The sequence below is a fragment of the Dasypus novemcinctus genome, chromosome 21 (assembly GCF_030445035.2).
Source record: "Dasypus novemcinctus isolate mDasNov1 chromosome 21, mDasNov1.1.hap2, whole genome shotgun sequence".
NCBI lineage: Eukaryota > Metazoa > Chordata > Mammalia > Cingulata > Dasypodidae > Dasypus > Dasypus novemcinctus.
This window is the reverse complement of record NC_080693.1, coordinates 81,519,408-81,544,731: the sequence shown is the minus strand read 5'-3', so window position 1 is coordinate 81,544,731 and position 25,324 is coordinate 81,519,408. Positions and strand designations below refer to the sequence as shown.

The window sequence follows — 25,324 nt, the reverse complement described above, 5'->3', positions numbered from 1 at the left end:
GCAAAAAGAAAATTTGATTACCATCCTATCAGGGTCAAGAATTTTACCTGAAAATGAATTCTATGCTCTGTAGAAAAACCAAAGAAATGGGATTTTCATTATACTTGGTATTCATCACTAGTGGAGAAAAACCACTAGTGATACAGAAACCAGGACGTGATTGTCAGTCAATTTTAGTAATTATAAGCTTCAGTTCACTGAACATAAACTCTATTTTACTCACAAAACATGATTTGCACCAGATTCCTTCAAAATACACTACCACCAACCAAAAGAATATGTTCAAATATGACCTTTTCTCAAAATTTTCATTTCCTTTTGTGCAGCAAAAGACATGATCAAGAAAATGAAAAGAAAACCTACAGGATGGGAAAAAAATAGTTTAAAATCATGAATATGATAAAGGTTTAATATCTTGAATATAAAAATTATTCTAACAACTCAACAAAAAGGCAATCCAATTAAAAAATAGGCAAAGGGCTCGACTGGACATTTCTCCAAAGATAAACAAATGGCCAATAAGCACAATGAAAAGATGTTCAAAATCAGTCATTAGGGAATTCCAATCAAAACCACTTCATACCTACTAAAATGGGTATTATTTTACATTATGAAAAGCAAGTGTTAGCAGGAATGTACAGAATGTAAAATGGTGCAGCTACTGTGTGAAACAGTTTGGCGGTTCCTCAAAAAGTTACAGAACTACTGCACGATCCAGTAATCCCACTCCTAGGTATAGTCCCAAAATAAGTGAAAATGGGGACTTGGACAGAGACTTGTACACCGATGTTGACTGCAGCAATATTTTCAATAGCCAAAGGTGTAAATAACCCGAGTGTCTAGCAACAGATAAACAAAATGTGGTCTATTCATAAAATGGAATATTATTCAGTTACAAAAAGGAATGAAGTTCTGATACATGCTATAACATGGATGAAACGTGAAACCTTACGCTACATGAAATAAATCAGATGCAAAAGATAAATATCTAGAACTACCAAATTCATAGACAAAAAGTAGATTAAAAGTTACTAGGGGTTGAAGAAAGGGGGAATGGTGCATTATCATTTAATGCGTCCAGAGTTTCTGTTGAGGTAATGACAAAGTTTTAGTAAGGGACCATTTAGTAATGGTATGAGCACAACACTGTAAACGTAATTAAAGCCATTAAATCATACATTTAAAAATGGTTACAATGGCAAATTGTATGTTATATATATGTTACCACAACTAAAAAAAAGATTCAATTAAAATTTCTTTTTGTTACCAAATGTAGAAGTAACACAGGACTACATTCCCAGACTCACTTACTATTCATTAAACAAACATATTTTTGAGGGCTTAACAGATGCTCATGATAAAAAGCAAAATAACTTTACTCCCACCTTCGAGATGCTCACAGTGGGAGGGGAAGTAGACAAGCAGACTGGCCATGGCTAGGTGGGGTGACAAGTGAGGTGACAGAGGGCCCTGTAGCGGTCGTCAGAGCACAGGGAAGGAATTCCTACTCAGAGCAAGTGAATCTTGTAGGGGACCAGTCAGTTAGCCAGGTAAGAACGAGGGTTAAAAATATTCCAGGTAAGTATGTACAGGCACAAGGGGATGAAAAATACAGTACAGTTAGGAAACTGAAAGTAATTCAAGACCGTGGAGTATACGTGAGAGCCTCTCATGGGGAGCAGGTGAGGGACAGGGGCACCACTGAAGAACCTGGGGCAGGGAGGCCAAAGGGAAGCCTGGGATTCTGTGGTGGTACCATTTGCCAAAGAAACTCAGGAAGAAAGATCAAGCTTCTGAGTAGCATTTTACTGACTTGGCTTTCACTAGTTTGGTTTTTGGGGTGTAGTGCGTGCGTACATGTGTGCATTTCTTGTTGGAGTGTGTGTTCTTAGGGAGGCAGGAGGAGGGGTGAGTTGAGTTTCAGATGCAGTGAACCTGCCTTGGCTAGTCAAATGGCTGCTGGCTAGGAGTCTAGGCTGAAGATGAAGCTTGAGATCTTGTGTTTGTAAGTGACAGGTGCCCAGGAAGAGACGTTTCTAAAACAGCATTAGCTTCTAATTAAACCAATACCTATGATGGCCAGAAAACAGAAAATATGCAACTGGGGATCCCAGAGTAGCAAAATAAATAACAGGGGGGAGGAAGAGGATGGGCTCATCTGTTCTAAGATAGCAAGGAGGAAGAGAAGAGAAGGGGAACGAAGAATGAGAAGAAGGCAGGCCAGAGACCTGAGGGCAGAGGAGAACTAAGCATGGAGCCACAGAATCAAATGCAAGACGGTTCCCAACTGCATGTGTATGGAGAATTCAAAGGGGCCTGGTGCTCCACAGCAGAAACAGGGCTGGAGGGTCTACGACACAGCATGTCTCGGAAGGAAAAACCCATTTGTTCACATAATAAACTCCTACTTGTAAGGCTTATGATAAAGCTAGGATACAGTACATATAAAGGACACATGGCAATTATAGAGTGATACATGATTAGATTTACACAAAGACTTTTGTTTTAACAGGCTAGTAGTCCTCATACCAAATTGAACCTTTCTTGAGAATTAAATTATATGCTTTCTGTCACAAGCAGAATTATTTCACTAGAGATATAAAAAACTGTCCTACTCTCGGACAGTTAAGAATCAAGAAAGAAGATTCAATGATAATACTTGCCTAACAAAGACATCTCTGCAGGAACCATGCCACCCCCACCCCAGCCTGCCATCCCTACCCAGGGCTCTAATGACAGAAGCCCAGACAGAGAGTGACTGACCAGCACCCCCTCGTCAGCCTGGAGCTGGGCCTCGGCCAAGCACTGGCTCAGGTGCTACACAGAAACCCTCTCCTTCACACCCTGCCAGCAAATTAAGTCCTCGTCCACTTAACTGCTTTCTACAAGAAATACCAGGACCAATTCAGTGGGTCAAAAAGTCACGATAAATAGAAAGACTTAGTTGAGACTGAGAAAAAATATTTGGCATTTTTATTTGCAGCTCAGAATTACCTGTGACAATCAAAGAGACAAAAGGAAGCATCCTTCTGAAGCATCAGCTTCAGTCTCCATCAGCAAATGTCCATCAGAACATGCTAACCATGGCTGGACTCGCCAAGTTTAGGGCTGCACCTTCTCCTTGCGCCTATCTGCTGTTATGAACTGAGCCACCAACGGTTAAGGTAATTTTATAGGACAAAAAACCCAGAGTTTCTCTAACAAATCAAAGACTTGAAGGGAAACAAAAGGGAAGGGGAATGGAAACTTTAAGAAAATAAGGAAGACTCTAAAGCCATGGCCAGACACAAGGTAAAGATCTTGGTTTTCTTTGAAGTAGAATCCAAACAAATTATTTTTGAAGTTTTTATACAATTGGGACAATCTGAACATGGATTCAGTGTCAGACGACATTTAGGAATCCTTAGCAATGTTGTTAGGTGTGATAATGACAGGTTGGTTATGTTTAAAAAAGAAGGTCTTTAATGTTACAGGTACATGCTGAAGTATCTATGGCTAAATTAACAAGACGTGTGTATGAAATCTGCCTTAAATACCCAGGGGAAAAAAGTGGGGGTGGGGGAATAGACAAAACAAGATTGGCAAAATGTGGCTAATATTGCAGCTGGGCGATGAGTATAAGGGGCATTTATTCTGCTATCCTCTCCACTTGTTTCTGCTTGAAAGTGTCCATACCAGATTTTGGTTTTGTTTTGTTTCTTACAAAAACAGTCAAGGTAAATCAGAGAGGCAATAACCTGAACTTGATCCAGCTTTATTTCTCCTTGAAATATTTTTCTACTGCACCACAGCTTTCCTCAAGCTAGCACATTAAAAATAATTCAGAATATTTAATGTTTGGGAAGAGTAGGAGTGAGAGAAGGGAAAAATGCCTGCATCTGTACAAAGTAGCTTTTAATGAAAGCAGACTATAATTGTCAATTTTCAAAACCAAGTAAATTTGACTAATTACACCCTAGCCTTTATTAAATCAGACAGGACTCACACTATGGCATTCAAAAACATCCCCCCACTAAGTATCAACCAGGATCCTAAATATGCCATCTGAGAAAGTGAACATTTTCTTCCACTCCCAGACTTGAACAAAATTGGGTTTTAAGACAGTTACCCCAACATGTAAACAGCCTGTTCATTCTGAATAAAAATGAGCTCTGTTGCATATTAAGCTGCTTGAAGATGTACCAATACCTCTGTTAAGGAAAAGGATATATTTCAATATCACTCAAACCACAGAAATCTGGAAACCAGTGTCAGAAATACAAACACTCGAAGGATGAATTCCAGAATCAGAGAAAGAAGAAATGCTTTAAGAGAAAAAATGAAAGATCGGATGAAAATATTTTACAGTGACTAAAATAATATGGAGGGAAGCAGACTTGGCTCAATAGATAGAGCATTCACCTACCACATGGAAGGTTCACGGTTCAAACCCAGGGCCTCCTTGACCCGTGTGGAGCTGGCCCACATGCAGTGCTGATATGCGTAAGGAGTGCCATGCCACACAGGGGTGTCCCCCGTGTAGGGGAGCCCCACGCGCAAGGAGTGCACCCCATAAGGAGAGCCGCTCAGCGTGAAAGAAAGTCCAGCCTGCCCAGGAGTGGCGCCGCACACACGGAGAGCTGATACAGCAAAATAACGCCAACAACAACAAAAAAGAGAGACACAGATTCCCACTGACACTGACAAGGATACAAGTGGACACAGAAGAACACACAGAGAATGGACACAGAGAACAAACCACTGGGGCTGGGGGTGGGGAGGAAGGGGTGAGAAATAAATAAAAAATAAATCTTTAAAAAATAATAACAATAATATGGAAAACCTGATATGAATGAGATTTTTAGATCAAAGAAAGAAATCAGAGTTGGGGGGAAAAAGGGATAGATAGTTCAAAATATTTTTAGACAAGACAGAGACGTGTGCTTCTCTGCTCTAATCAAGCAGAGGAACAATCTGGAAACAGTTGAACATGGGACAAGCATTTGTCCCAAAGCCCTCTCCTCAGAAGGCTCTCTCTCAAGTTTCTGCACACCTTACTCCAAAAAGGCCAGATTCGATTTAACCGAGAGTAGGTAGCCTCACTCTGTATTAAGTCTATCCTGTTTCCCTATACTTCCCCCTAGCTATTTTGACATATGAAATCTGACTGGATGAAATAAAGCTTAAATGCAATTACAAATGCTTATTTGACTTATCAGGTTTAAACACTGTCATATAAAGTCACTGACATATATATAATCTGACTCATTTCACCTCTATCTGGAGGTAGGAAAAGGGCTGGTATCAGAAAGGGGTGGAAGGCAAGACATGGACTTCCCCATCCGCCCTTCTGAATCCCAACACATCCTCACACCAGCCTTACGCTGGTCACCCCCTGAGCTTGTAAAGCTAGGTCCTGAGCTTTCAGGGCCAGGATTCACACCTCATCCCCAGACAAATCTCTTTCCTTCCTTTCATCCTCTCTTTTAGTGGGAGGACATCACAAACCTGAGAGGAAAGGGAAAAGGGCCTAAAACACAAAAATGAAATGAACAAGCAAGAATAAAACGGGAGACTGAGGAGAGCAAGAACAAATTTTGCCATGGTAGCTCATGTAACAATGACAGCAGTCTGGCAAATCACTGTTTTCAGCCTGCAAAAGTACTCAAACCACTATCGTGATGTTGGCCAGCATGACTGCGTAATTTAGGACTATGTAAAAAAAAAAAAATTACTTAGCCAACTTCATCACCAAAGGGCTTTGCTCCTAGAAGTACTGGTCAAGGGCATCCTCTCTATGGAAAAAAAAGAGACCGCCTGACTAAAGGGATCACCGAACAACATCGCAGATCTGAATTTCCATCAAACCCATTTACCAGGTCCTTCAGACTCAAGTTTATGTGAACAAGTAGAAACCTTTGTGAGTGCCTATTACATGGTTAGCAGGGACATTGGAGGGAGACGAGAGGAATAACAGACAAGTCACTGTCCTTGAGGAACATGCAAAACAGATGGAGGGCAACCCTCAGGTACCTCTGAGAATAAAAGAAACTCTAAGATTAAGAAAGGACCAGAGAATGGGGAGAGAAACATGAATGAAAGTTGCTCCCAACTCTGGAGTTATGACAGAAGTGGGACAGACCTGGGTCTCAAAAGATGAATGAGGGAAGCAGATGTGGCTCAAGTGATAAGGCCTCCACCTACCATATGGGAGGACCCAGGTTTGATCCCTGGGGCCTCCTTATGAAAAAGAAGAGAAAGCACGTGGCAAGCCTGCACGTCTGCAAGTCTGCATGGCGAGCCGAGTGCCCATGCAGTGAACCAAGTCCCATGCGGCGAGCTGAGTGCCCACATGGTGAGCTAAGTGCCCATGCTGAGTACCCACACGGCGAGCTAAGTGCCCATGTGGTTAGCCAAGTGCCCACACAGTGAAACAAGTGCCCACAAGGCAAGCTGAGTGCCCACATAAGTGCCTGTGTGGCGAGTCAAGTGCCTGTGTGGTGAGCCAAGTGCCCGTATAAGTACATATATGGTGAGCCAGTGCCTGCGCAGCAAGCCAGTACCCGTATGGCGAGTTGAATGCCAGCTGAGTGCCCATCTAAGTGTTTACATGGTGAGCCAGTGCCCATGGGGCAAGTCAGAGACCGTGTGGTGAGCCAAGTGCCTATGCAGTAAGTCAAGTGCCCGTGCAGTGAGCCAGTGCCCGTGCAAGTGAGTCACGCTGCAAGATGATGATGCAACAAAAGAGACGAAGGGGAGAGTCAAGGCAAAGCGTAGCAGAGACCAGGAACTGAGACGGTACAATTGACAGGGAACCTCTCTTCACATCAGGAGGTCCCCAGATCAAATCCCAGTGAATCCTAGAGGAGGAAGACAAGAAGAGAAGACAAAAAAAAAAAAAAAAAGAAATAGGTACAGAAGATCACACAGTGAATGGACACAGAGAGCAAAAACAGCAGGTCGGGGGAAGGGGAAGAAAATGCTAACTTTTACTTAGTAGTTAATGAAAATAAATGTCATTAAAAAAGAAAAAGATGAATGAGATCTAAAGAGACAGACAAGAAAAGGCAAACATTTAAGGCAAGGTTAAGTAAGTATCATAAGAAAAATGGGGACAGTGGGGACAGGAAAAGGAACTGTACGTAGCCAACCAGGATAGTATGAAAATGGATTTCAAGGCTCAGGTTGGGAAGTTTGCATAATTTGTGAAATAAGATTAAACAGAGTATGACACAGCTATGAAAGTCTTGAAGAAAAAACGAAGGCATTTAGAAATGCTCTAACAGATCACAGGAAATCACTTAGAAGACTGACAAGATGGAAAGAGTGCCTACTAGTAGAATGCAGGTTGACCTAAAGGAAAAAAACGCCGTAAAGTATGAAAACAAACAAGTCAACTCCTGTGCTATCCCTCCAAAGAGGGGAGGCCTTAGGCTAGAACGACGGTGATGACTGGGAGAGAAAAGGGATGGAAACGCATGACATCGAGAGGCACAATCTAAGGGCTGTGTCTGCTGAGGGGACACAGATGACAAGGGGGGACCGCAGGAGAAGGAGAACGCCACTGAGAGAAACGGGGAAACTGCGGATGAGGCCAGGAAAGGCCCAGGTAGAATGGGGACTGGATGGGATATGATTTCTGGGATGTTGCGGCAAGCCTGTGTTCCAGCGAATCAGAAAGGCAGCGAAAGGATCAGGGCCCAGGCTGCCGCCTCCCGACCGCCCTACGGAGGCTATTCCAGAGCCCTACGGAGGCTATTCCAGAGCCCTACGGAGGCTATTCCAGAGCCGCGTGGCCGCGCAGGCTTCTCCTTCTCCTTCTCTGACCACAGTAAGAACGCCCTGCCCCCTGCCGCTTCGCACCCGCACCGCCCCCTACGTGGAACTTCTGTTCATTTGCACGGCATTTATTTTTCCTTTGTATCCTTTATTAAGAGGCCATTAACATCAGGAAAGAAAGCTGCACTTGAAATTGCTCAAGTTTTAAAACTTGTATTTTATCACAGAAATTTCAAAATGAAACATTCCAACCCAACCATTTCCAATGTGCACCTCCCATTCCTGGTTCCTGCTCTGGGGGACCACATCTTCTGCCCACATGGGACCAGAAACCCTTCCAGGCCCAATCAGCGCGAGTCCTTCGCTGATTAATTTCTCCTCCACAAGCCAGGCAGAAGAGCCCCAAGAAATGTTTCTGGCTGTGCCTTGAAAGAGTTGAAGACATCGTCCTGGACAGGAACCTTCATAAAAAGCTTCGAGGAGGTGCGGTGTATGGGAGGGAGCATGGCATGACAGAAAGAACACTCAACTCCAGAATCAGAAGACCTTGACCACTAGCTGATCTGTGTAGGCGTTAACTTCTCTGAGTCTCAGATTCCTTGCCCTCAAAAGGGGAGCTGGGCTAAGGTGATTTCTGCAACTCACCGAAGCTGGAACATTATGTTTCTAGGTTAATATCTAACAAGGGAACACCCATGAAATCTCACAACTGCCTATTAAAAAATCTACATTCCAATTCTGCTTATTTAAGTACCACTTTGAATTCAAGTGAGTTAATGCGAGGACTAGCATGATTTCTTGCTGCAACCAGAAGGACCCCAAAACGAATGGCCAGTTTCTATCAAATCAGCCAAAATGCAATTAAGGTATTTGATACCCCCTGAGTACCTATTACCCTGAGCACTTTCTACCTACACTTTCCTGGCAATATGAATCACAATAAAACCCTAGGCTAAAATAAACAAGCAAACAGGGCATTAAGTTGAGTGAGCAGCAGTTTCTCCAACCGTGTTCCTCCTCACAGGACCCTTGTAAATTAGGATTTGGAGCCTCCGTCCAATGACCTCATGCCTATACCCGCCAAACACACGACACTGTCATGGACTGTGGTTCCTGAAGTGTAGCTTCTCATAAATACTTAGGGTGAAGCTATTCGTTCTATTCTCGCCTTAACTGTATACCTCCTTCCTCATTCTGAATGATGACCTGAAAAGGACATTTTCAGAGTAACTCTCTTACACTCTTGTTTTACCTCAATAGGTAAAATGTAAAGCAAGGTACACACTGAGGATTTTTCTGTCCTACAATTAACAGTCAGAAAAGGGGGTAAATGACACCACACAAAAATCACTAAAGGTAACTAATTCTGGAAGGAAAAAGGCAACAAAGATTTCATTTCCAGATTAAACAGTATTTCCTAACAACACGGAAGTAAACCACCCAGTCACACCGCGTCACACAGGATTGCCTTTCTGCCTCCCCCACTCCCCACCCCCACCCCCCCACCTAGGCCACTAAGGGATAGGACAAGGGTTAGGCAGAGGCCCCGGGAGGGTCAGCACCCACTGGCTGGATCCCCGGGGTGGGAGTGGGGGTGTGGAAACGAACAAGACCAAATTTCTCTCAAGAAAGGTGATAAGACTTGGTCACTTAGAAACTGAACGAACGAAACCTGAATGTTGAGCTGGGGTCAGGGGGCTTCAGCCAACTGCAAAAGCTCCTGTGACCTGAGGCCACAGGGCACGGAAAACTAAGTGTCAGCGCAGGCAGCCAGGAGAGGTGGGAGGGAAGGGCCCTGGCCCAGGGAGCCAGGCAGTCACAGGAGGCCAAGTTAACCGGCACCTGCTGCCAACCCCTGCCCCGGGGCCTGGAATCACACCCTACCCCCCACCCCCCCCCAGTGCCTGCTCCCCAAGCTTAGCCTCCCCGCAGCAGAGCTCAGCCTACCGCAGCAGAAAGGCCAGGATTTCTGTGCAGAGTGTCCTGTCACACCACGTGTCCCCCTAATCGACCCCCTAAACTAGCTGCAGCGAAGCTTTGCAAACTAGCCCACACAGCCTGCGAATCAGATGATACTTCACATTATGATATTACGACCAACAGGCCTTTCTGAGAACACATTAACTCTTTAGTCCTAGTCATACTTTGTTCAAAGGAAATACAGAACTAAAAAACAATCCTCCATCCCTATCCCCCACCGTACCCCACCCCGCAGAAAAACTTCACGCCTGACAGAAGGTGCACAAGGGAACTTTCTGGACTGACAGATGAAAACGTTCTCCATCTTGATAGTGACATGGTCCCGAGTAGATGCTTTTGTCACAACTGATCAAAAGGTACCCCTAACGTGACCATTTCATTATATGTAAACTGTACTTCAACTAAGGAGAAAAAAAACCCACCACCTCTCTAAATTTAAATTGTTCCCTTGAGAGAACTTGCATTTTTATGCTGTCTTTCAAAATTTTATTGATCTGGATAAATCTCACAAACATAATGCTGACCAGAAGAAGCCAGATGCAAAAGAGCACATTCCAGTCCTGAGTTTCTATTTATACAAAGAACAGAAATAGGAAAGATTCCCCCCCAGTGTCAGAAGTCAGGGTAGTGGCTGCCTTTGAGAGGGCTGGGAGCAGGGTCCCGGGGGGACTTCTTGCTGGGCTGGCACTGGGAACAGGGTGTGTGCCCTTTGAAGTATGCTCCCCAGGGCAGGGAAGGGGTTAGGAAGGATGGAAAAGGGGAAGGGATCCCCAATATTGATCTAAAGCTGACTAGAAAACGGGGTGTGTATCTGTTTGCTTGTTTTACATCTAGTGAAATGCTTATTTTCAGTCAAACTTTTCAGATAAATAACAAAGAAATTTAAAATTTTAGTTAGCTCATCTGTGGAATTCTAATTTGACTCATGAATTTGATATAAGGAGGGAACTCATTTCAACAGTTGTGTGAATAATAAGAGTTAGACTCCATCCTGTAAGGTTCAGTTCTAAAACAACCTAAAGCGAATCCACCCAAAACCACAGTACCCTTCCAAAGAAACAGGAGAGGGAAGAAACTATACTTCAAATCCCTTTTCTATTTTAGCAACAACAAAAAGTAAAACCCAGAGAGAGAAGTATTAGTGAGCTACTTCTGTGTTTTCCAAGGGAGAATTAACTAAAATTTATACATTACTCTAACACACATTTTTAAAAAGCAAACGTGAAGATTTTTATTTTCAGAGGCTTAAACTTTGAAAACATTTTAAGCACTCTAAATAAGATTCACAGCGTACAAGCAGAATATGTAAATGTGGAGTGATGGAGACAACAAAACAGACATAAATGTACATACAGATCATCACATTTTAATAAAAAGAAGCTAAAGAGTAAGCTGAAATATGAAGTACTTACAGCCATAATTAATTCAAAGGGGTATTTATACACCCTCACTGGTGACTGGTATTTTTGCACCATGATTGTAATATAATAGCAATCCTCTCACACCTGCAAAACAGAACAAATGTAATAAATGCCACTGTTTGGGGGTGGGGAAGTCTGTGTTTACATATCACTGCAAAAATGGAAGTGTAGGAAGGGAACTCAATAGGTAATAACTCTATGCACACAAAATTTCAAAAGATGACACAACACAAAGGCAGGGAGAGCAAGAAGAGGGAAGAAAAGGTGCAGAGAGACCCAGTGCAAAGAAGGGCACTGGTCTGAGGACCAAGGACCCAGCCTCAGCTCTGCCATCCCTGCTGCTGCTGGTCCCACTTCCCCATCCCCATCTCAGACCCTCAAAAGTGCCTGCGCTGGATTAGGTGACCTCCCCGTTCTTTTCCGATATGAAATGTTATGATTTGATTATACCTTTAAACAACGGAATTAGTTCTTGAATGATTTTCTCTTCAATAATGTCTACTAGGAGCCAAATAAAAATGTCTACAGTACACCTGGGGATGCACAAATATAAAAGTGGGGAAAAAAAACTACTGTATTTCAAATTACGGAATATCTCAAAACCAGCTAAAAGGAAACTTTTATCTAACCCTGTTTTCCAACTACTTACACTACAATTTCAGGCACTTGTCTGCCCATGACAACGATGCCAAGCACTCTGGCTGAAAAGGTTCAGCTGACATCTCCAGTTTAAATAGTTGTAATATTTGCAAGTAACCAATGAAACCCTCTATCTTAATTCATATGCCAAGGAATTCGTCTGCCAGGTACATAATCCCACTCTAGTTTAAGGGCTCACTCCAAGCCTATGTAGATTGTTCTGAAATCATGCTTTTATTTGTAATCCTCTGTGGGACTATTTACTTCCCTGTATAAAAGTGAGGGAAAAATAAATAAATCCAATGAACCTATCTGTCCTGCCAAGGATAATCACAGGAATTTATTTTATGTAAGAATGTGGTGAGAGGATATTCAAAAGTACAAAACTCAGTGACTTCAAGGAGCCCAAAGTCTAGCTGGACAAGAAAAAAATTTACAAAGTATCTTTTATCTCAGAAAACTCCTATTTCTATTATTACATTTAATAGGTCTGGAATTTTCTCTGTTTTCTTTATGATGCCTGTCAGAAGGCACCGATTATGGCGGAAAACAGCACCATGGGACAGTCTGAAAACTGTTAATAACTCTGGGTGACCTCAGGCAAGTCACTAACTTCTCTGGGACTCCATTTCAGCTCAGAGATTTGGAGTGAGATGATCTTGAAAGATGAAAAAATCATGAGAATCAAAGCTAAACTCCTGAATTCTCTTCCAACTTCCATTTGAAGCCTTTGTTTAATCTTGATTCTGTGATTGAATCACAGAATCCTGGTGCACCGGGACCACAGTTTTGCATACCTTCCAATGCTGGTACACAGCATTTCTATCTTTTCAAGATTTAATTGGGAAGATAGTAACCACTTTTAGGGTATCTCCCTGACCAAGGGAGGGTGATTACTGGGTATAAAAAAGGGGGGAGGGAGCTTGCAAAAAAGGAAGAATACTCGTTTACATCCACGGAGGATTCCACTGCCTGGAAGATCCCAGAGTGACTACACTACAGAACCTGCAGGTTCACAAGTTTCTGAACTCCTGCCAATTCCCGGCTTCGGATGCTCTGGTCCAGACAACCGTCCTACGCGGGAATCCGGTGTTACAATGGCCAAGTGGCATCCTGGACTGGGCTGCCTCTATTGCATGACAATCGGCGTTTAAAACTGAGCCAATGGCCAGACCCAGCAAATACATCCCGAGCGGGCTCAAGGGGTGGCCGGGCATCCGGGATCGAGCAAGAGGGGTCCAGGGTGGCTCGTCCCGACTGGACTCCCCATCCCAATTCCCGGTCCGGGGTAGGGGGACCCCCGAGGGCCCGCGACTGGCTCCGGACTCTAAACTCTGTTTCCCGCAGTAAGGGGCTCCGGGGAGTGGGGAGACGGGCGGTGGGGGAGGGACGGGGGGAAGGGGTGACTAGTAAAGTCGGAGGAGCGAGGGGCGACGAAGGGGCGGGGGCCGCGCGGCCCGAGGGTGGGGCGGCGGGAGGAGGACCCGCTCCCCGCGTGGGGCCCGCGGGGGCGGCCCAGGGGCCGGGGGCGGGTCGGCGCAGGACGGGGAGAGCGGCCTGAGAGTCCCAGCCGGAGCCGGACCCCCGCCGGCGGCCGGGGACCCGGGGGGCGCGCACGGGGGCCCGCCGCGGGGACGCGCGCATACCTCTTGTCAGAAAGGCCGGGCCGGGGACGCGGGGCGGCGGGGGGCGCTCATGCCAGCGACTCGCCGGTGCCGTCGCCGTTCCACTGCTCGGGCGGCCGCCGCTCGACCGCCGGTTCCGGGGAGTGGGCTGAGTGGGGGCGGGAGCAAGGAGGGGCGCGGCGAGGGCACGAGTGGTTGTTACGGGTGACGGGGAGGGCGGGGCCCCGGAGCCGGAAGAGGCGCGCGTGCGCGAGCGGGCGGAGGCGGGGGCGAGCCACGGTTGCCAAGGAGGGGGAAGGGGGTGACAACCCGGGCCGGGCCCAAATGCGCAGGCGCGGAATCCAGCTCAGCGGGCGGAGGCGGAGTTCGGAGAAGGCGTCGGTCCTGGCGCCAGGCTGGCCTCGCCCAGGCGCCTGTGGCTCCTCCTAGTTCTTGCGTGCCAGGGGGCGGGCCGCGCGCGGGGGCGGGGCTCGGCGAGGGTGGGGCGAGGCGCCAAAGGGCTCGGGAGGCGGCCCTGAGGCGGGAACGCGGGCGGCGAGCGAAGCGAGGACCCTCGTAGCCTCCTTCGCTGCGGTCCCGGGGACGCGGGCTCGACGGGCTGCCGAGGCCTTACCCCTGGTCCGCTCTAGAGGTTCCTCCCCGTGCTTCCTCATTTTCTGTTGACTGCTCAGAAGCAGGCTTCCCCCTCCAGTGCCCTGACCGCATTCTCCCCGAGTGAGGGGGATGAGGCAAACGCCAGGGCTGGGCGGCCGGGGGCGTGGGCTGGGAGGACCCTGCGGCAGCTTCCTCGTCCAGACGTGTCAGGAGAGCCCGACTGCGGTCCAGCTAAGACAGGAGCCCAGCGTCTGCCCATTAGAAAAAGGAGGTGGTCCTCAGAGGGGCTGCTGAGTGGCTCTCGCGTTAAAGAGAGCAGCAGCTCCAGCTCCAATTTTAAAATGAAAGCATGAGGCACACTGAGGCGTTGGGGGTTCTTAAGAGGAGCCAATGGCTAGAGAGGGACGCCACGCACATCCGACCCCACAGCAAAACCGGCTTCTTAGCCAACATACAATTTCTCCATCCATGTCACTGTTGTTCCGTTCACATTAGTCACCTTGGGTAGCTATACATTTATTCCACTGATGCTGCCCTTGCACACAACACTTTTGAAACTTTTGGAATTTCCTTCAGGGTCAGTTTACCAGTCACACAAGAAAATGATTCATTGCTTGACCACACCTGGTTTTTTATTGTGTTTTTTTTTTTGGTTTGGTTTGGTTTTTTAAAATTATTTTTATTTATTTTTTAAAAATACTTTGATACAATATAGAGGACTCCCATATGCCCCACTCCCCACACTTCCCACTTTTCCCACATTAACAACTTTTTTCATTAGTGTGGTGCATTCACTGCAATGACCACATTTTGGAACATTGCCGCAGCATGGATTATACTTTACATTGTAGTTTACACTCCCTTTCACCCAGTTCTGTGTGTTATGGCAGAATATATAGTGGCCTGTATTTGTCATTGCAATGTCATTTAGGACAATTCCAAGTCCTGAAAATGCCCCAATATTATACCTCTTTTTCCCTCTTCCTGCCTTCAGCAACTCCAGTGGCCACTGTCTCTACATCAACGATGTAATTTCTTCCATTGCTAGAATCACAATAAGTCTATAGTAGAATACCAATAAGTCCACTGTAGCAGTCTGATATTATTGATGAATTCCAAAAAGAAATATTGGATTATTTTTGTAAACTAATCTTTTCTTCTGGGCATATTAGATTATATTGGATTCAGAGGTTTACTTGATTAAGTAATTATGTAAACCTCTTGTGCCAGTAGGACGTTGAATCCCCACCCTTTGGTGGGTGGGGTCTCACAGATAAGAGGCATGGCAAAGGAGTTGAGGGTTTTTGATGTTCGAGTTTAATGCTGAAGCCTTAAGCTGGAGCCCCACGAAGAGAGGAACCCTGAACCCAGAGAGAAGCAAGACCTGAGCCCAGAGGAACCCAGGAAGCCTGAACCCTCGCAGACGTTGGCAGCCATCTTACTCCAACACGTGAAAATAAACTTTGGTGAGGGAAGTAACTTATGCTTATGACCTGGTATCTGTAAGCTCCTACTCCAAATAAATACCCTTTATAAAAACCAACCAATTTCTGGTTTTGCATCAGCACCCCTTTGGCTGACTAATACATCCATGCTAGTTCATATTTTATTCCCCATTCCTGAGGATTCTGGGATGATGATACCCACTCCACCTCTAATTGAGAAGGTTTTGTTTTTGTTTTTGTTTTTGTTTTTTATCAAACCGTGCTTTTCCAGCTTGATCACCCTCATCCACTGGACTCGGCTCTGTCTAGTTTTTGCCAGTTTGTAGAAATCACACACCCTTTCAAAAGATGCTTTGAAAAAGAGACAACTCGGGTATGATGAGCCTCCTATCTGATGGAAATGCCTATAAAACGGTCTTGCTAAAAAAAATTGACCTGAGCTTATAAACCTCAAGATGTAATGACCAATTTATAGGAAATACAGAAAAGCAGAGGAACATGTTAAATGACACGTGGGAAAACAAGCAGCAAAGTACAGACCATGAGAAATGCTATAAGACAAGCGTATTCTTTATCAAATAAGTTGCAAAGGAAAAAAGAGAAAGGGAGGAAAGATTTATAGATTAAAAGAGATTGGGGAGGGAAGTGGGAGTAGCTCTGTGATTTGAGCACCCGCTTCCCATGTAAGAGGTACTGGTTTCAATCCCCAGTACCTCATAAAAAATACATAAGATCGGTCCTAAATTGCTCATTGCTCATTGTACTATTCTATCAACTTTTTTATACGTTTGAAATTATACATAATAAAAAACTTTTACCAAAAAAGATGGTTTGTCACCACCAAAGATGACAAATCAAAAGGCAATTACAAAAAGAAGTATTCTAAAACATCTCAAAAATGGCAGTATGATTAGGATACAAATTTTCAAGGCAAATAATTTGAAGAAAACAACACTCGTTTAGATTGTATAAATTATGGTATATTTCTTTTTTTTTTTTCCAAATCAGTTCTATTGGGCAGATGTCCAAAGTCTGCAAGAATCTCTACCAAGCAACCTGCTACAGACTTAAACGAAAAGATCTGATCCCTGTTCTTTGAGCACATGCCACAGAGCCCTTCTTATGTCTTATTAGACACGTGAGGCCCACAGAGGTGAGTATGGCATGGAGGGGGAAGTGCATCGGGGTTGGGGCTTCCAGTGACCAAAACCCAAACCAGAATTGTCCTGAGAGGAAGACTTTTATGGGCCTCTCATGTGACTGAAGTCCACGTCCATGATCACTATCAAAAGACCACCAGGTTAACCTACCGGTGACCCGAAGCCAGGATGACCAAACCACCTGCAGTGGAGGAAAGCACCGCCTTGAACAGAGCCTTACTGAAGACACTCTTGGTGTGCCAGAAAGGGAGGTCCAGGGGGATATTTCAGGGTCTGGGAATCTTGGCTCAGGTGTTCGAGGCAGGCATCTCATGCAGGGATCTGGGCAGGATTGGGCCAAGTTGGTGATGTGATAGTTTAGGCCTGGTAGGCACAGAAAGCACGACATCTTGATGAGTAACAGTTGTTTGCTGAGTAATCCATTTGCCCAGGTGAGCCATCTATCATCCTGAGAAGGGGGTTGTCCATCAAAAGATCAATCTTCTATCAGATTAAATTATTTTTCACGAATTTCCTGAAGTAAATGGTGAAGTTATTTATTGGTTTACAGTCTTATCTTCCTGAGTCAGAATTTCCTGGGTCATCCTCGTGCATTGCTGGTGAGAAGGTAAAATGGTGCAGCTACTGGGGAAAACTATTTGGAGGTTCCTCAAAAAGTTAAACATAGAATTACCCTATGGAATCCCAGGTCCACAAGATGGAGGAATAGAGTATGGATTAGAGTGGACTTACTGGTGTTCTGTTGGGGAGCTATCATGATTACTAAGGGAAGAAATTGTAGTAGTGATGTGGAGAGGGTGGCCACGGTGGCTGCTGATGGTTGGGAGAGGGAAGAAGAGATATGGTGTGGGGGCATTTTCAGGATTTGGAGTTGTCCTAGGTGGTGCTGCAGGGACAGATGCTGGATGTTGTGTGTCCTGTCGTGGCCCACTGGGTGGACTGGGGGAGAGTGTGGACTACAATGTGGACCACTGTCCATGTGCTGCAGCAGTTCTCCAGAATGTATTCGCCGGGTGCAGTGGATGTGCTGCAATGATGGAAGAGTTTGTTGATGAGGGTGGGGTGGGGTGGGGGTTATATGGGGACCTCATATACTTTGAATTTAACATTTAAAAGAAAATAAAGAAAAAAATGGAAAAAAAAGAAAAAGAATTACCCTATGGCCTGGCAATTCTACTCCTACGTATATATCCAAAAAGATTGAAAACAAGGACTCAGATCCTTGTACACCAATGCTCATAGCAGCACTATTCTCAAGAGCCAAAAGGCAGAAACAACCCAGGTGTCCATCAAATATGAGTAGATGTCTCCTCATACAATGGAATACTATTCTGCCATTAAAAAGAATGAAGTTATGATACATGCCACCATATAGATGAGACTTGAAAACACTTCTACTGAAAGAAACCAAACATAAAAGGACAAATATTGTGTGATTCCATTTATATGAAAGATATCTAGAATAAGCAAAGTCATAGAAGAAGAAAGTAGATTAGAGATTACCAGGTTCAGGTAGGGAGAGGGGAAGGGAAGGGGAGTTATGACTTAATGGGTACAAAGTTTCTGTTTGGGATGATGGAAAAGTTTTGATAATGAACGGTGGTGATGGTGGCACAAAATTTGAATACAACCACTGGCACTGAACTGTGCATTAAAAATGGTTACTATGGTTTAATGGCAAGTGTATATGTCACCATATATGTTCACATACTGGCTGAGCCCTGAATCTCAGCAGAGTTGCAGCCAACACCTACTCTCCCGTTCACTGAACTCACCCAGGACAACTAACAAAAGGATGATGATGGACAACACCCATTCCAAAAAACAGAGAGTATCTACAACTGCAAGCAAGACAGTTCCATCTATCTGTCCCATGGGCTCTAAGCCCCCTTTCAATTGGAAGCAGAGTGGGCTTCCCCATCCCAACATCCTCAAGACTGAGGAATGAACAAATGTTAAGGGGGTAATGCAACTATGGACCACAGTAGACTTATTATTATTCTAGTAATAGAAGAACTTGTAACATTGATATAAAGACAGTGGTCACCAGAGGTTCTGAGGGGAGGGAGAGGGAAAAATATCTGCAATATGGGGCATTTTGGGGACATTGGAATTGTTCTGCAGGATATTGCATTGACAAATACAGGCCATTATATATTTTGTCAAAACCTATAAAATTGTGCAGTGCAAAGTGTAAACTATAATGTAAACTATAGGCCATGGTCAGTAGCAATGCTTCAGTATGTGCTCCTCAATTGTAATAAATGTACTCCACTAAGGAAAGATGTTGTTGACGTGGAAAAGTGTGGGAGGGGGAGGGGAGGGGGTATATGGGAATCTGTTGTGGGAAGCTGGCTTACCTGTTCCCTATTTGTTGCACTTGTCCCCAATTATTGTAAATGTTGCTGTGCTGATGAGGAACAGCTGCTTTGAAGTTCCTAATAAATATGATGTGGAAACTAGGGTCCAGGCTCTCAGTTCCAGAAGCTGTGAGTTCCCTGGTCCCATCTCTACTCCTCTCTTGGGTCTCTCTCTCTGTCCTTTTATTTCTCTAAGTTCTACACTGCCTTCCCTTCAAGCCAACTTATCGCTGAAGTGATTGCAGCAGGAATCCCCTATATTTTCAATGTAACTTTTATGTAATCTAAAACATCTTTTAAAATGGATAAATGAATGAATGAATGATTTCCTGGATCCGATAGAAAGCTATGTGGTCTCATTTCTCATCATCCGGGACTCATCCTCTTGCTGCTTTGCCATCAACACAATGTGTGGGAAGAAAGGGGGAGAAGATCCAGCCTCCTCTGAATCATTTTGCGCTTGCCCCTGCCTTAATGAGCACGCCCCCCGCCTGACTGCTGTCACCCCACTTGGCCTGGACAGACGTCCTGAGGATGGAGACTGGGATTCCCAAGTCCCAGCCTCCATAGCAATGCCCACTGGTGCCCTCGGGGTGCTCAGCTGGGTCCCTGTTCGGCGCCTGGCCTGAAGCTGCTGCTCCTGGGTTTGGCCGCCTCTGGCTGACTGTCACGGTGCAGCGTCCACAGCCTGTTCACACACGCGTGGCCCCCCCACTGGCTCATTGCCTCTTCCCTTTTCCTGGTATCTCAGACCACACTTCTCTGTTGCTCCACTGCGATATTTGGAGTCATCTTGAGAAAAGCTTGGGGGACTTGGTAACACCAGTAGGGTTGGGGGCATAGATCAGGGGGAGGGTCCCTGCAGGAAAAACAATGGGAGGTAGGAGACAGCCTTAGCTAAAACATCAGCCTCCAGAGCCCAACCTCTTCCTACCACAGCAAAAGAAGCAAGAGATCAATCCGAGCAATCCCTTTGAACATTACAGAGACTCAGGTTCAATTCATGATCTAGGCTGTGCCGAGAGATCCACTGGTACTTCTCAGTGTGATGCCACCCCCTGGCAGTGTGCTTTTTACTTTGGTCAGTGTTACGGGACCTGTCAGAGGCCGCTTCTGGAAGAGGCCACTTTCTCATTTGGTAGTAAAAAGGTAAAAGATGCCCTTGCAAGGTATATTAGTCAGCCAAAGGGGTGCTGATGCCAGAAATCAGTTGGTTTTTATAAAGGATACTTATTTGGAGTAGAAGCTTACAGATACCAGGTCACAAAGCACAAGTTACTTCCCCCACCAAAGTCTACCTCCACGTGTTGGAGCAAGATGGCCACCAACGTCTGCCAGGGTTCAGGCTTCCTGGGTTCCTCTCCTCCCAGGGCTTGTCTCTTTCTGGGTTCAGGGTCCCTCTCTTTCCTTCGTGTACTCACTTCCCTGGGCTCCAGCTCAAGACTTCAGCATCAAACTCCAACATCAAAACTCCAACATTAAAAACCCCCAACTCTGTCCTTTGCCATGTCTTTTATTGGTGAGTCCCCACCCACCAGTGGGCAGAGACTCAACGCCCTACAGGCACAAGAAGTTTACATAATTACTTAATCAAGTAAACCTCTGAATCCAATATAATCTAATATGCCCAGAGGAAAAGACCAATTTACAAACATAATCCAATATTTCTTTTTGGAATTCATCAGTAATATCAAACTGCTACACAAGGCATGGTGAAGTTTCCTGACATGGGCCATTGGGCAAAGTTTTCAATCTGGAAAAGTACAGAAAATGTAGGTTACCCTGCAGGCACAGTTTCCTAATCAAACTCTCCCAATAATCCAGTGGCCTTGAGCTAACACCACTTCATCATTCCCAGCCTGGGAAAACTTCAGGCCAAGAAGCCAGGTCTGCAAAAGTTATCATCTGACCTTATACATTCCTATAATATTTCACTTCAGTATGGAGAAACAAGACTCCCTCTCACTTAAGCGGCTTCCCTACCTAAAAGCCTTCCTTCTGCCAGTCTACTCTTCCTGCTGCTGGCAAAATACTCTTTCAAAAACACAAATAAAACACAAACTCACATCTGCACTCAACAACTACATCATTAACAGACTTACATTTACACATCAAAGCCTACCATTCAAGAACTCTATAAATCATGTTTCCAACTTGCCCTTGTCCAGAATGATTTTATTTTCATTTCCACTTTATTTGTTCATTTATTCATTCATTCCTTTGTTAATTCAACAAAACATTTATTTAACCCCTTAATAAACCAGGCATTATGGCAAGCACTAGTGAGTAGGAGGCTATGCTATATTAAAGCGGGATTTTCCTTCAAGGTGCTCAGTCCACTCTGAAGGCTGCTTGAATAGTTAAAACACAGCTTACTTACTGGAGCAGCTCGTTACTGCTCCTTCCGAAGCTCTACCTGGTCACCGCTCTTTTCTCCACCTGCCACTGCACTTTGTACCTCCATTATTAGACGTGCATCTTCAATTCGATTGACTGTAAAAGAATCCGACTGTCTCTCCCATCAGACTGTAAGTTGCCTGTGGGCAGCCCATATCCTGCTCGTGTTTTTCTACCTTTCCTAGCACCTGGCATTTATCAGAAACCCATTAAATATTGAGGGTTGGGTTGAACTGAATACGACTTGGTCTAGGCCATTATTCTGAGTGCATTACCTGCCTCGCCCCCTCTTGCCGACTGAGCGGAAGCATCCTGGGGGAGACGCCCTCAGTCCCCCTGCCGTAGGCAGCTGTTCTATACCCCGTGTCAGCAAACAAGAGCACCAAGTCTAGGAAAACAGGCAGCTAAGGCGGAGAATTGCTGCGAGGGACCCTGGGACATGTGGCATGCTTCTGATGAGATTTAAGACGACAAAGGATGACCAGAGGCCTTTCAGCTTCCAGCTCAGAGAAATAAAAATAGCCAACCCAATCATATTTCTTTTTGGCCTGTTTGTTGCACAAAACACAGCCCTGGCTTCCGCCTGTTTTGCAGCAGCTGTGTGGCACTTTCATATGCCAAATCCGGCCTTAGCGGAGCAAGCCCAGCAATTAGTCCCCAGACGGCGCAGCTGCCAATCACACAGCTGGGGGTGGGGGGGGTGGGGGGGGTGGGGCTGTCCCTGCCTGGTTTCAATTGGCCTCGTGGAAGGCATGGAAACCTAACCCGTGCCAGACCAAGGACCACAGATCAAGGGACACACCGGTGGGAATAAAGAGCAGAGCTTCTTAAATAGTTAAGGCCATTTTCCCAAGGCTAAATATGGAAAAGAAATTCCTCCTCCCACTTCAGTTCTATGGGCAAAGATCAGACCCCATAGAGAAGAGGCAGACAAGGGCCCTTAGGGTCCAGCACTCCCCTCCTCTCTTCTGACACAGTGGAGGAGAGGGTCTGCCCACCCCACCACCCCCATCGCCCCCTCCGAATCTCCAGTCATCCCTCGCCTCCACGCCCACTTTGGCCTGGCCTGGGCGCCTGATTGAGCTGCATCAGCACCTTTTAAGGTTTATTTCTACTACAAGGAAAAATAAATTTAATTGCACGTGCATGGAATCCGGTGTCAACAAAACTTACCTCCCAGCGTTGCTAAGCTTGGATGAAAAAATGTTCTGTGGATGGCCAGGCTCTAGGTCAGAGCTACCTAGGGACCTTCATTCCTCTCCTGCCTTCCCTCTGGTTGCCTGCCAGCATCCTCTTCTATTTGCTTAGATAGGTCCATCCCTAACTGAAATTGCCCCCACACAAAAAACAATGTGAAGGGCACTTACCGAAAGAACAGTCGTTACCTTGAATGGCCCCAGGCACACACGCTGGAACAATCCAGGGGTCTTTCTGGTAAAATACATTCTATCATTTCAAGCTACGCAAGTTCCAAACGATGGCCAGCGTCAGGCAACACGCAGTCATCTGGCCTAGCTGGGCACAGCGGTCTCCGCACCCTCCAAGACGAACGCACACCTGCTCCTCAAAGGACTCTGCCACCCCCCACCCCCCAGTACCAAGCTCAGGCCAAGGCCAGCCGCCAGCTGCCTCTAGGCCCTTAGCTCTGAAATGGGCCAAGCCAAGCACCCGGCTGAGCTTTCTCCTTGCCCCAGGGAGGTTTTCACCGTGCACTGCTCCGGAGTTAGAAAACAAGCTCCTGTGAGAGGGAAGGGGCCCGCGCGGCTGCTTGCTCACCTCTCACGCCCGTGCACGGTTTCGGGGAGACTCGTGAAGAAAGGGCCTGGCAGGCCCGGTGGCCTGACGCGCCAACCCCGCTGCCCCCTAAGGCCAAGGCCGGCCGGTTCTGCCCTCACAGGCCCCGGACTGCGAAAGGGCCAGCGAACAACGACACTGCTGTCCTCGGCGGCAGAGGCTGGCCTTGTGGGAACGCCATCACGTGCACCTGGACAAAAGGTCGACTGGCCTGACATGGCCGGGCACACAAAGGGCTTCTGTGGAGCAGGCCTCCGGGCAGTTCTGGGAAAGCTTCCAAGGCCACTGGAGCTGGAACCTGAGCTCATCCCACACTCGGGGAGACTGAGGTACAAGAGGCCTGGCGGTTTCATCTCTGTTGGTAATTCAGAACCTCGGTGCCCGCTCACGGTTCCTCTCTCCCTGTGTGACATTTTTAAATGATACCCTGCTCTCCAGGGTTGGTGACCCATCCCTCTGAGAACAAGGAGAGCTTCCTCTATTGTGTACCAACTGCATCAGGCCTGGGATGTCAGCACTGACTTTCATAAAGCCCCACTTTACAGATGGGGACACCAAGGTAAAAACGGGTAAATGACCTCAGGACAGAGAATTTGATCCTAATGCTGTTTGACTCCAGCACCCCGGGGGTGGGAGGAGGGCGGGGTTCTGTTGCAACAAGTTCTCTTGGTTTAACTCACAGGTTTTATTTTTTTATTTTTATTTTTTAAAGCTTTATTTACTCATTTATTCCCCCCCATTCCTCGTTGTTTTGTACTTGCCATCCGTTCTCTGTACATTCTTCTGTGTCTGTCCGTCTTCTCTTTAGGCAGCACCAGGAACCGATGCTGAGACCTTCTGGAGAGGAAAGAGACGCTCAATCTCTTGTACCACCTCAGCTCCCTGGTCTGCTCTGTCTCTTATTCTCTCTCCTCTGTGTCTCTTTTCATTGTGTCATCTTGCTGTTCCAGCTCTCTGTGTGGGCCACTACCCCATGTGGGCCAGCACTCCTGCGTGGGCCAGCACTCCATGCGGGCCAGCTCACCGTGCAGGCCAGCTTGCTTTTCAGCAGGAGGCCCCAGGAATTGAACCCTGCATCTCCTATATGGTAGACGGGAGCCCAATCACTTGAGGCACATCTGCTTCCCAACTCACAGTTTTTTTCTCTTTGTTCTTTCACCCAGTCTACTAGTTTCAGGATTTGTAAGCCCAAATGTCAGGGGGGAAAACCAGTCTCCCATAAGCATAGAAGGCATGTGATGTGACCCGGTGGCATCTGGCGCAAGAAGGCCTGGGTGATTACCCCATGGTGTGGATGCCTGAGCAGCCTTGGTCAGCAGGCAAACCAAGAACATAATTTGTGAAAAGACAGCCTACAGAATAGGAGAAAATATTTGCAAACTAAATATTTGATTAAAAGTTTATTACCCGGATTTTATATATATATATGTACTCCTTCAATTCAACCACAAAAACACAACCCAATTAAAAAATGAGCCAAGAGAACTTGACTTGATAGACATTTCTCCAAAGAAGATATGTGTGTGTGTATATATATATATATACACACACACACATATTTATATATGGCCAATAAGCATATGAAAAGATGCACAAAATCATTAACCATCAGGGAAATGCAAATCAAAAACCACAGTGGGAAGTGGATGTGGCTCAACTGATAGAGCTTCTGCCTACCATATGGGAGGACTTGGGTTCAATCCCTGGGGCCTCCTGGTGAAAAAGGAGAAGAGAAAGTGAGCCCACATGGCAAGCCAGTGCCCACGCAAGTGCCCACGTGGTGAGCCAGTGCCTGCATGAGTGCCTGTGTGGGGAGCCAGTGCCCCGTGCAAGTGAGTCTCGCAGCACTATGATGACACATCAAAAGAGAGACAAGGGGAGAGTCAAGGTGAAGCACAGTAGAAATCAGGAACTGAGGTGGCACAATCAACAGGGAACCTCTCTCGCCATCAGAGGTCTCCAGGATCTAATCCCGGTGAATCCTAGAGGAGAAAGACGAGAAGAGAAGACAACACAGACAGCAAAAACAGCAGGGCGGGAGGAGGGGAAGGGGGGGTGATAAGTAAATAAATCTTCAAAAAAAAAAAAACACAGTGAGACAAATGCTAAAATGTGAAAATAGCCCAAGTGTCCATCAACCAATGAATGAAC

The 25,324-nt window shown here is 46.0% G+C and overlaps 1 protein-coding gene across 7 annotated transcripts in view; it reads right to left on the bottom strand.

Annotated features, from left to right (window-relative positions):
* Positions 1 to 23,377, bottom strand: part of SEC14L1 (SEC14 like lipid binding 1) — a 67,832-nt gene extending 44,455 nt beyond the window's left edge. Inside the window, exons 1-3 of one of the 7 annotated variants that reach the window (XM_058284793.2) lie at positions 23,156 to 23,310; positions 13,445 to 14,268; positions 11,151 to 11,243 (exon numbers count right to left, since the gene is read on the bottom strand). In XM_058284793.2, the coding sequence (XP_058140776.1) occupies positions 11,151 to 11,213 (63 nt within the window). In that variant the 5' untranslated portion in view covers positions 11,214 to 11,243; positions 13,445 to 14,268; positions 23,156 to 23,310. Of the gene's footprint in view, positions 1 to 11,150; positions 11,244 to 13,444; positions 14,269 to 22,746 lie in introns of those variants that run through there. The other 6 variants (XM_058284794.2, XM_058284795.2, XM_071210826.1 and 3 more) reach the window with 6 other exon arrangements.
* Between the last annotated feature and the right edge of the window lie 1,947 nt (positions 23,378 to 25,324).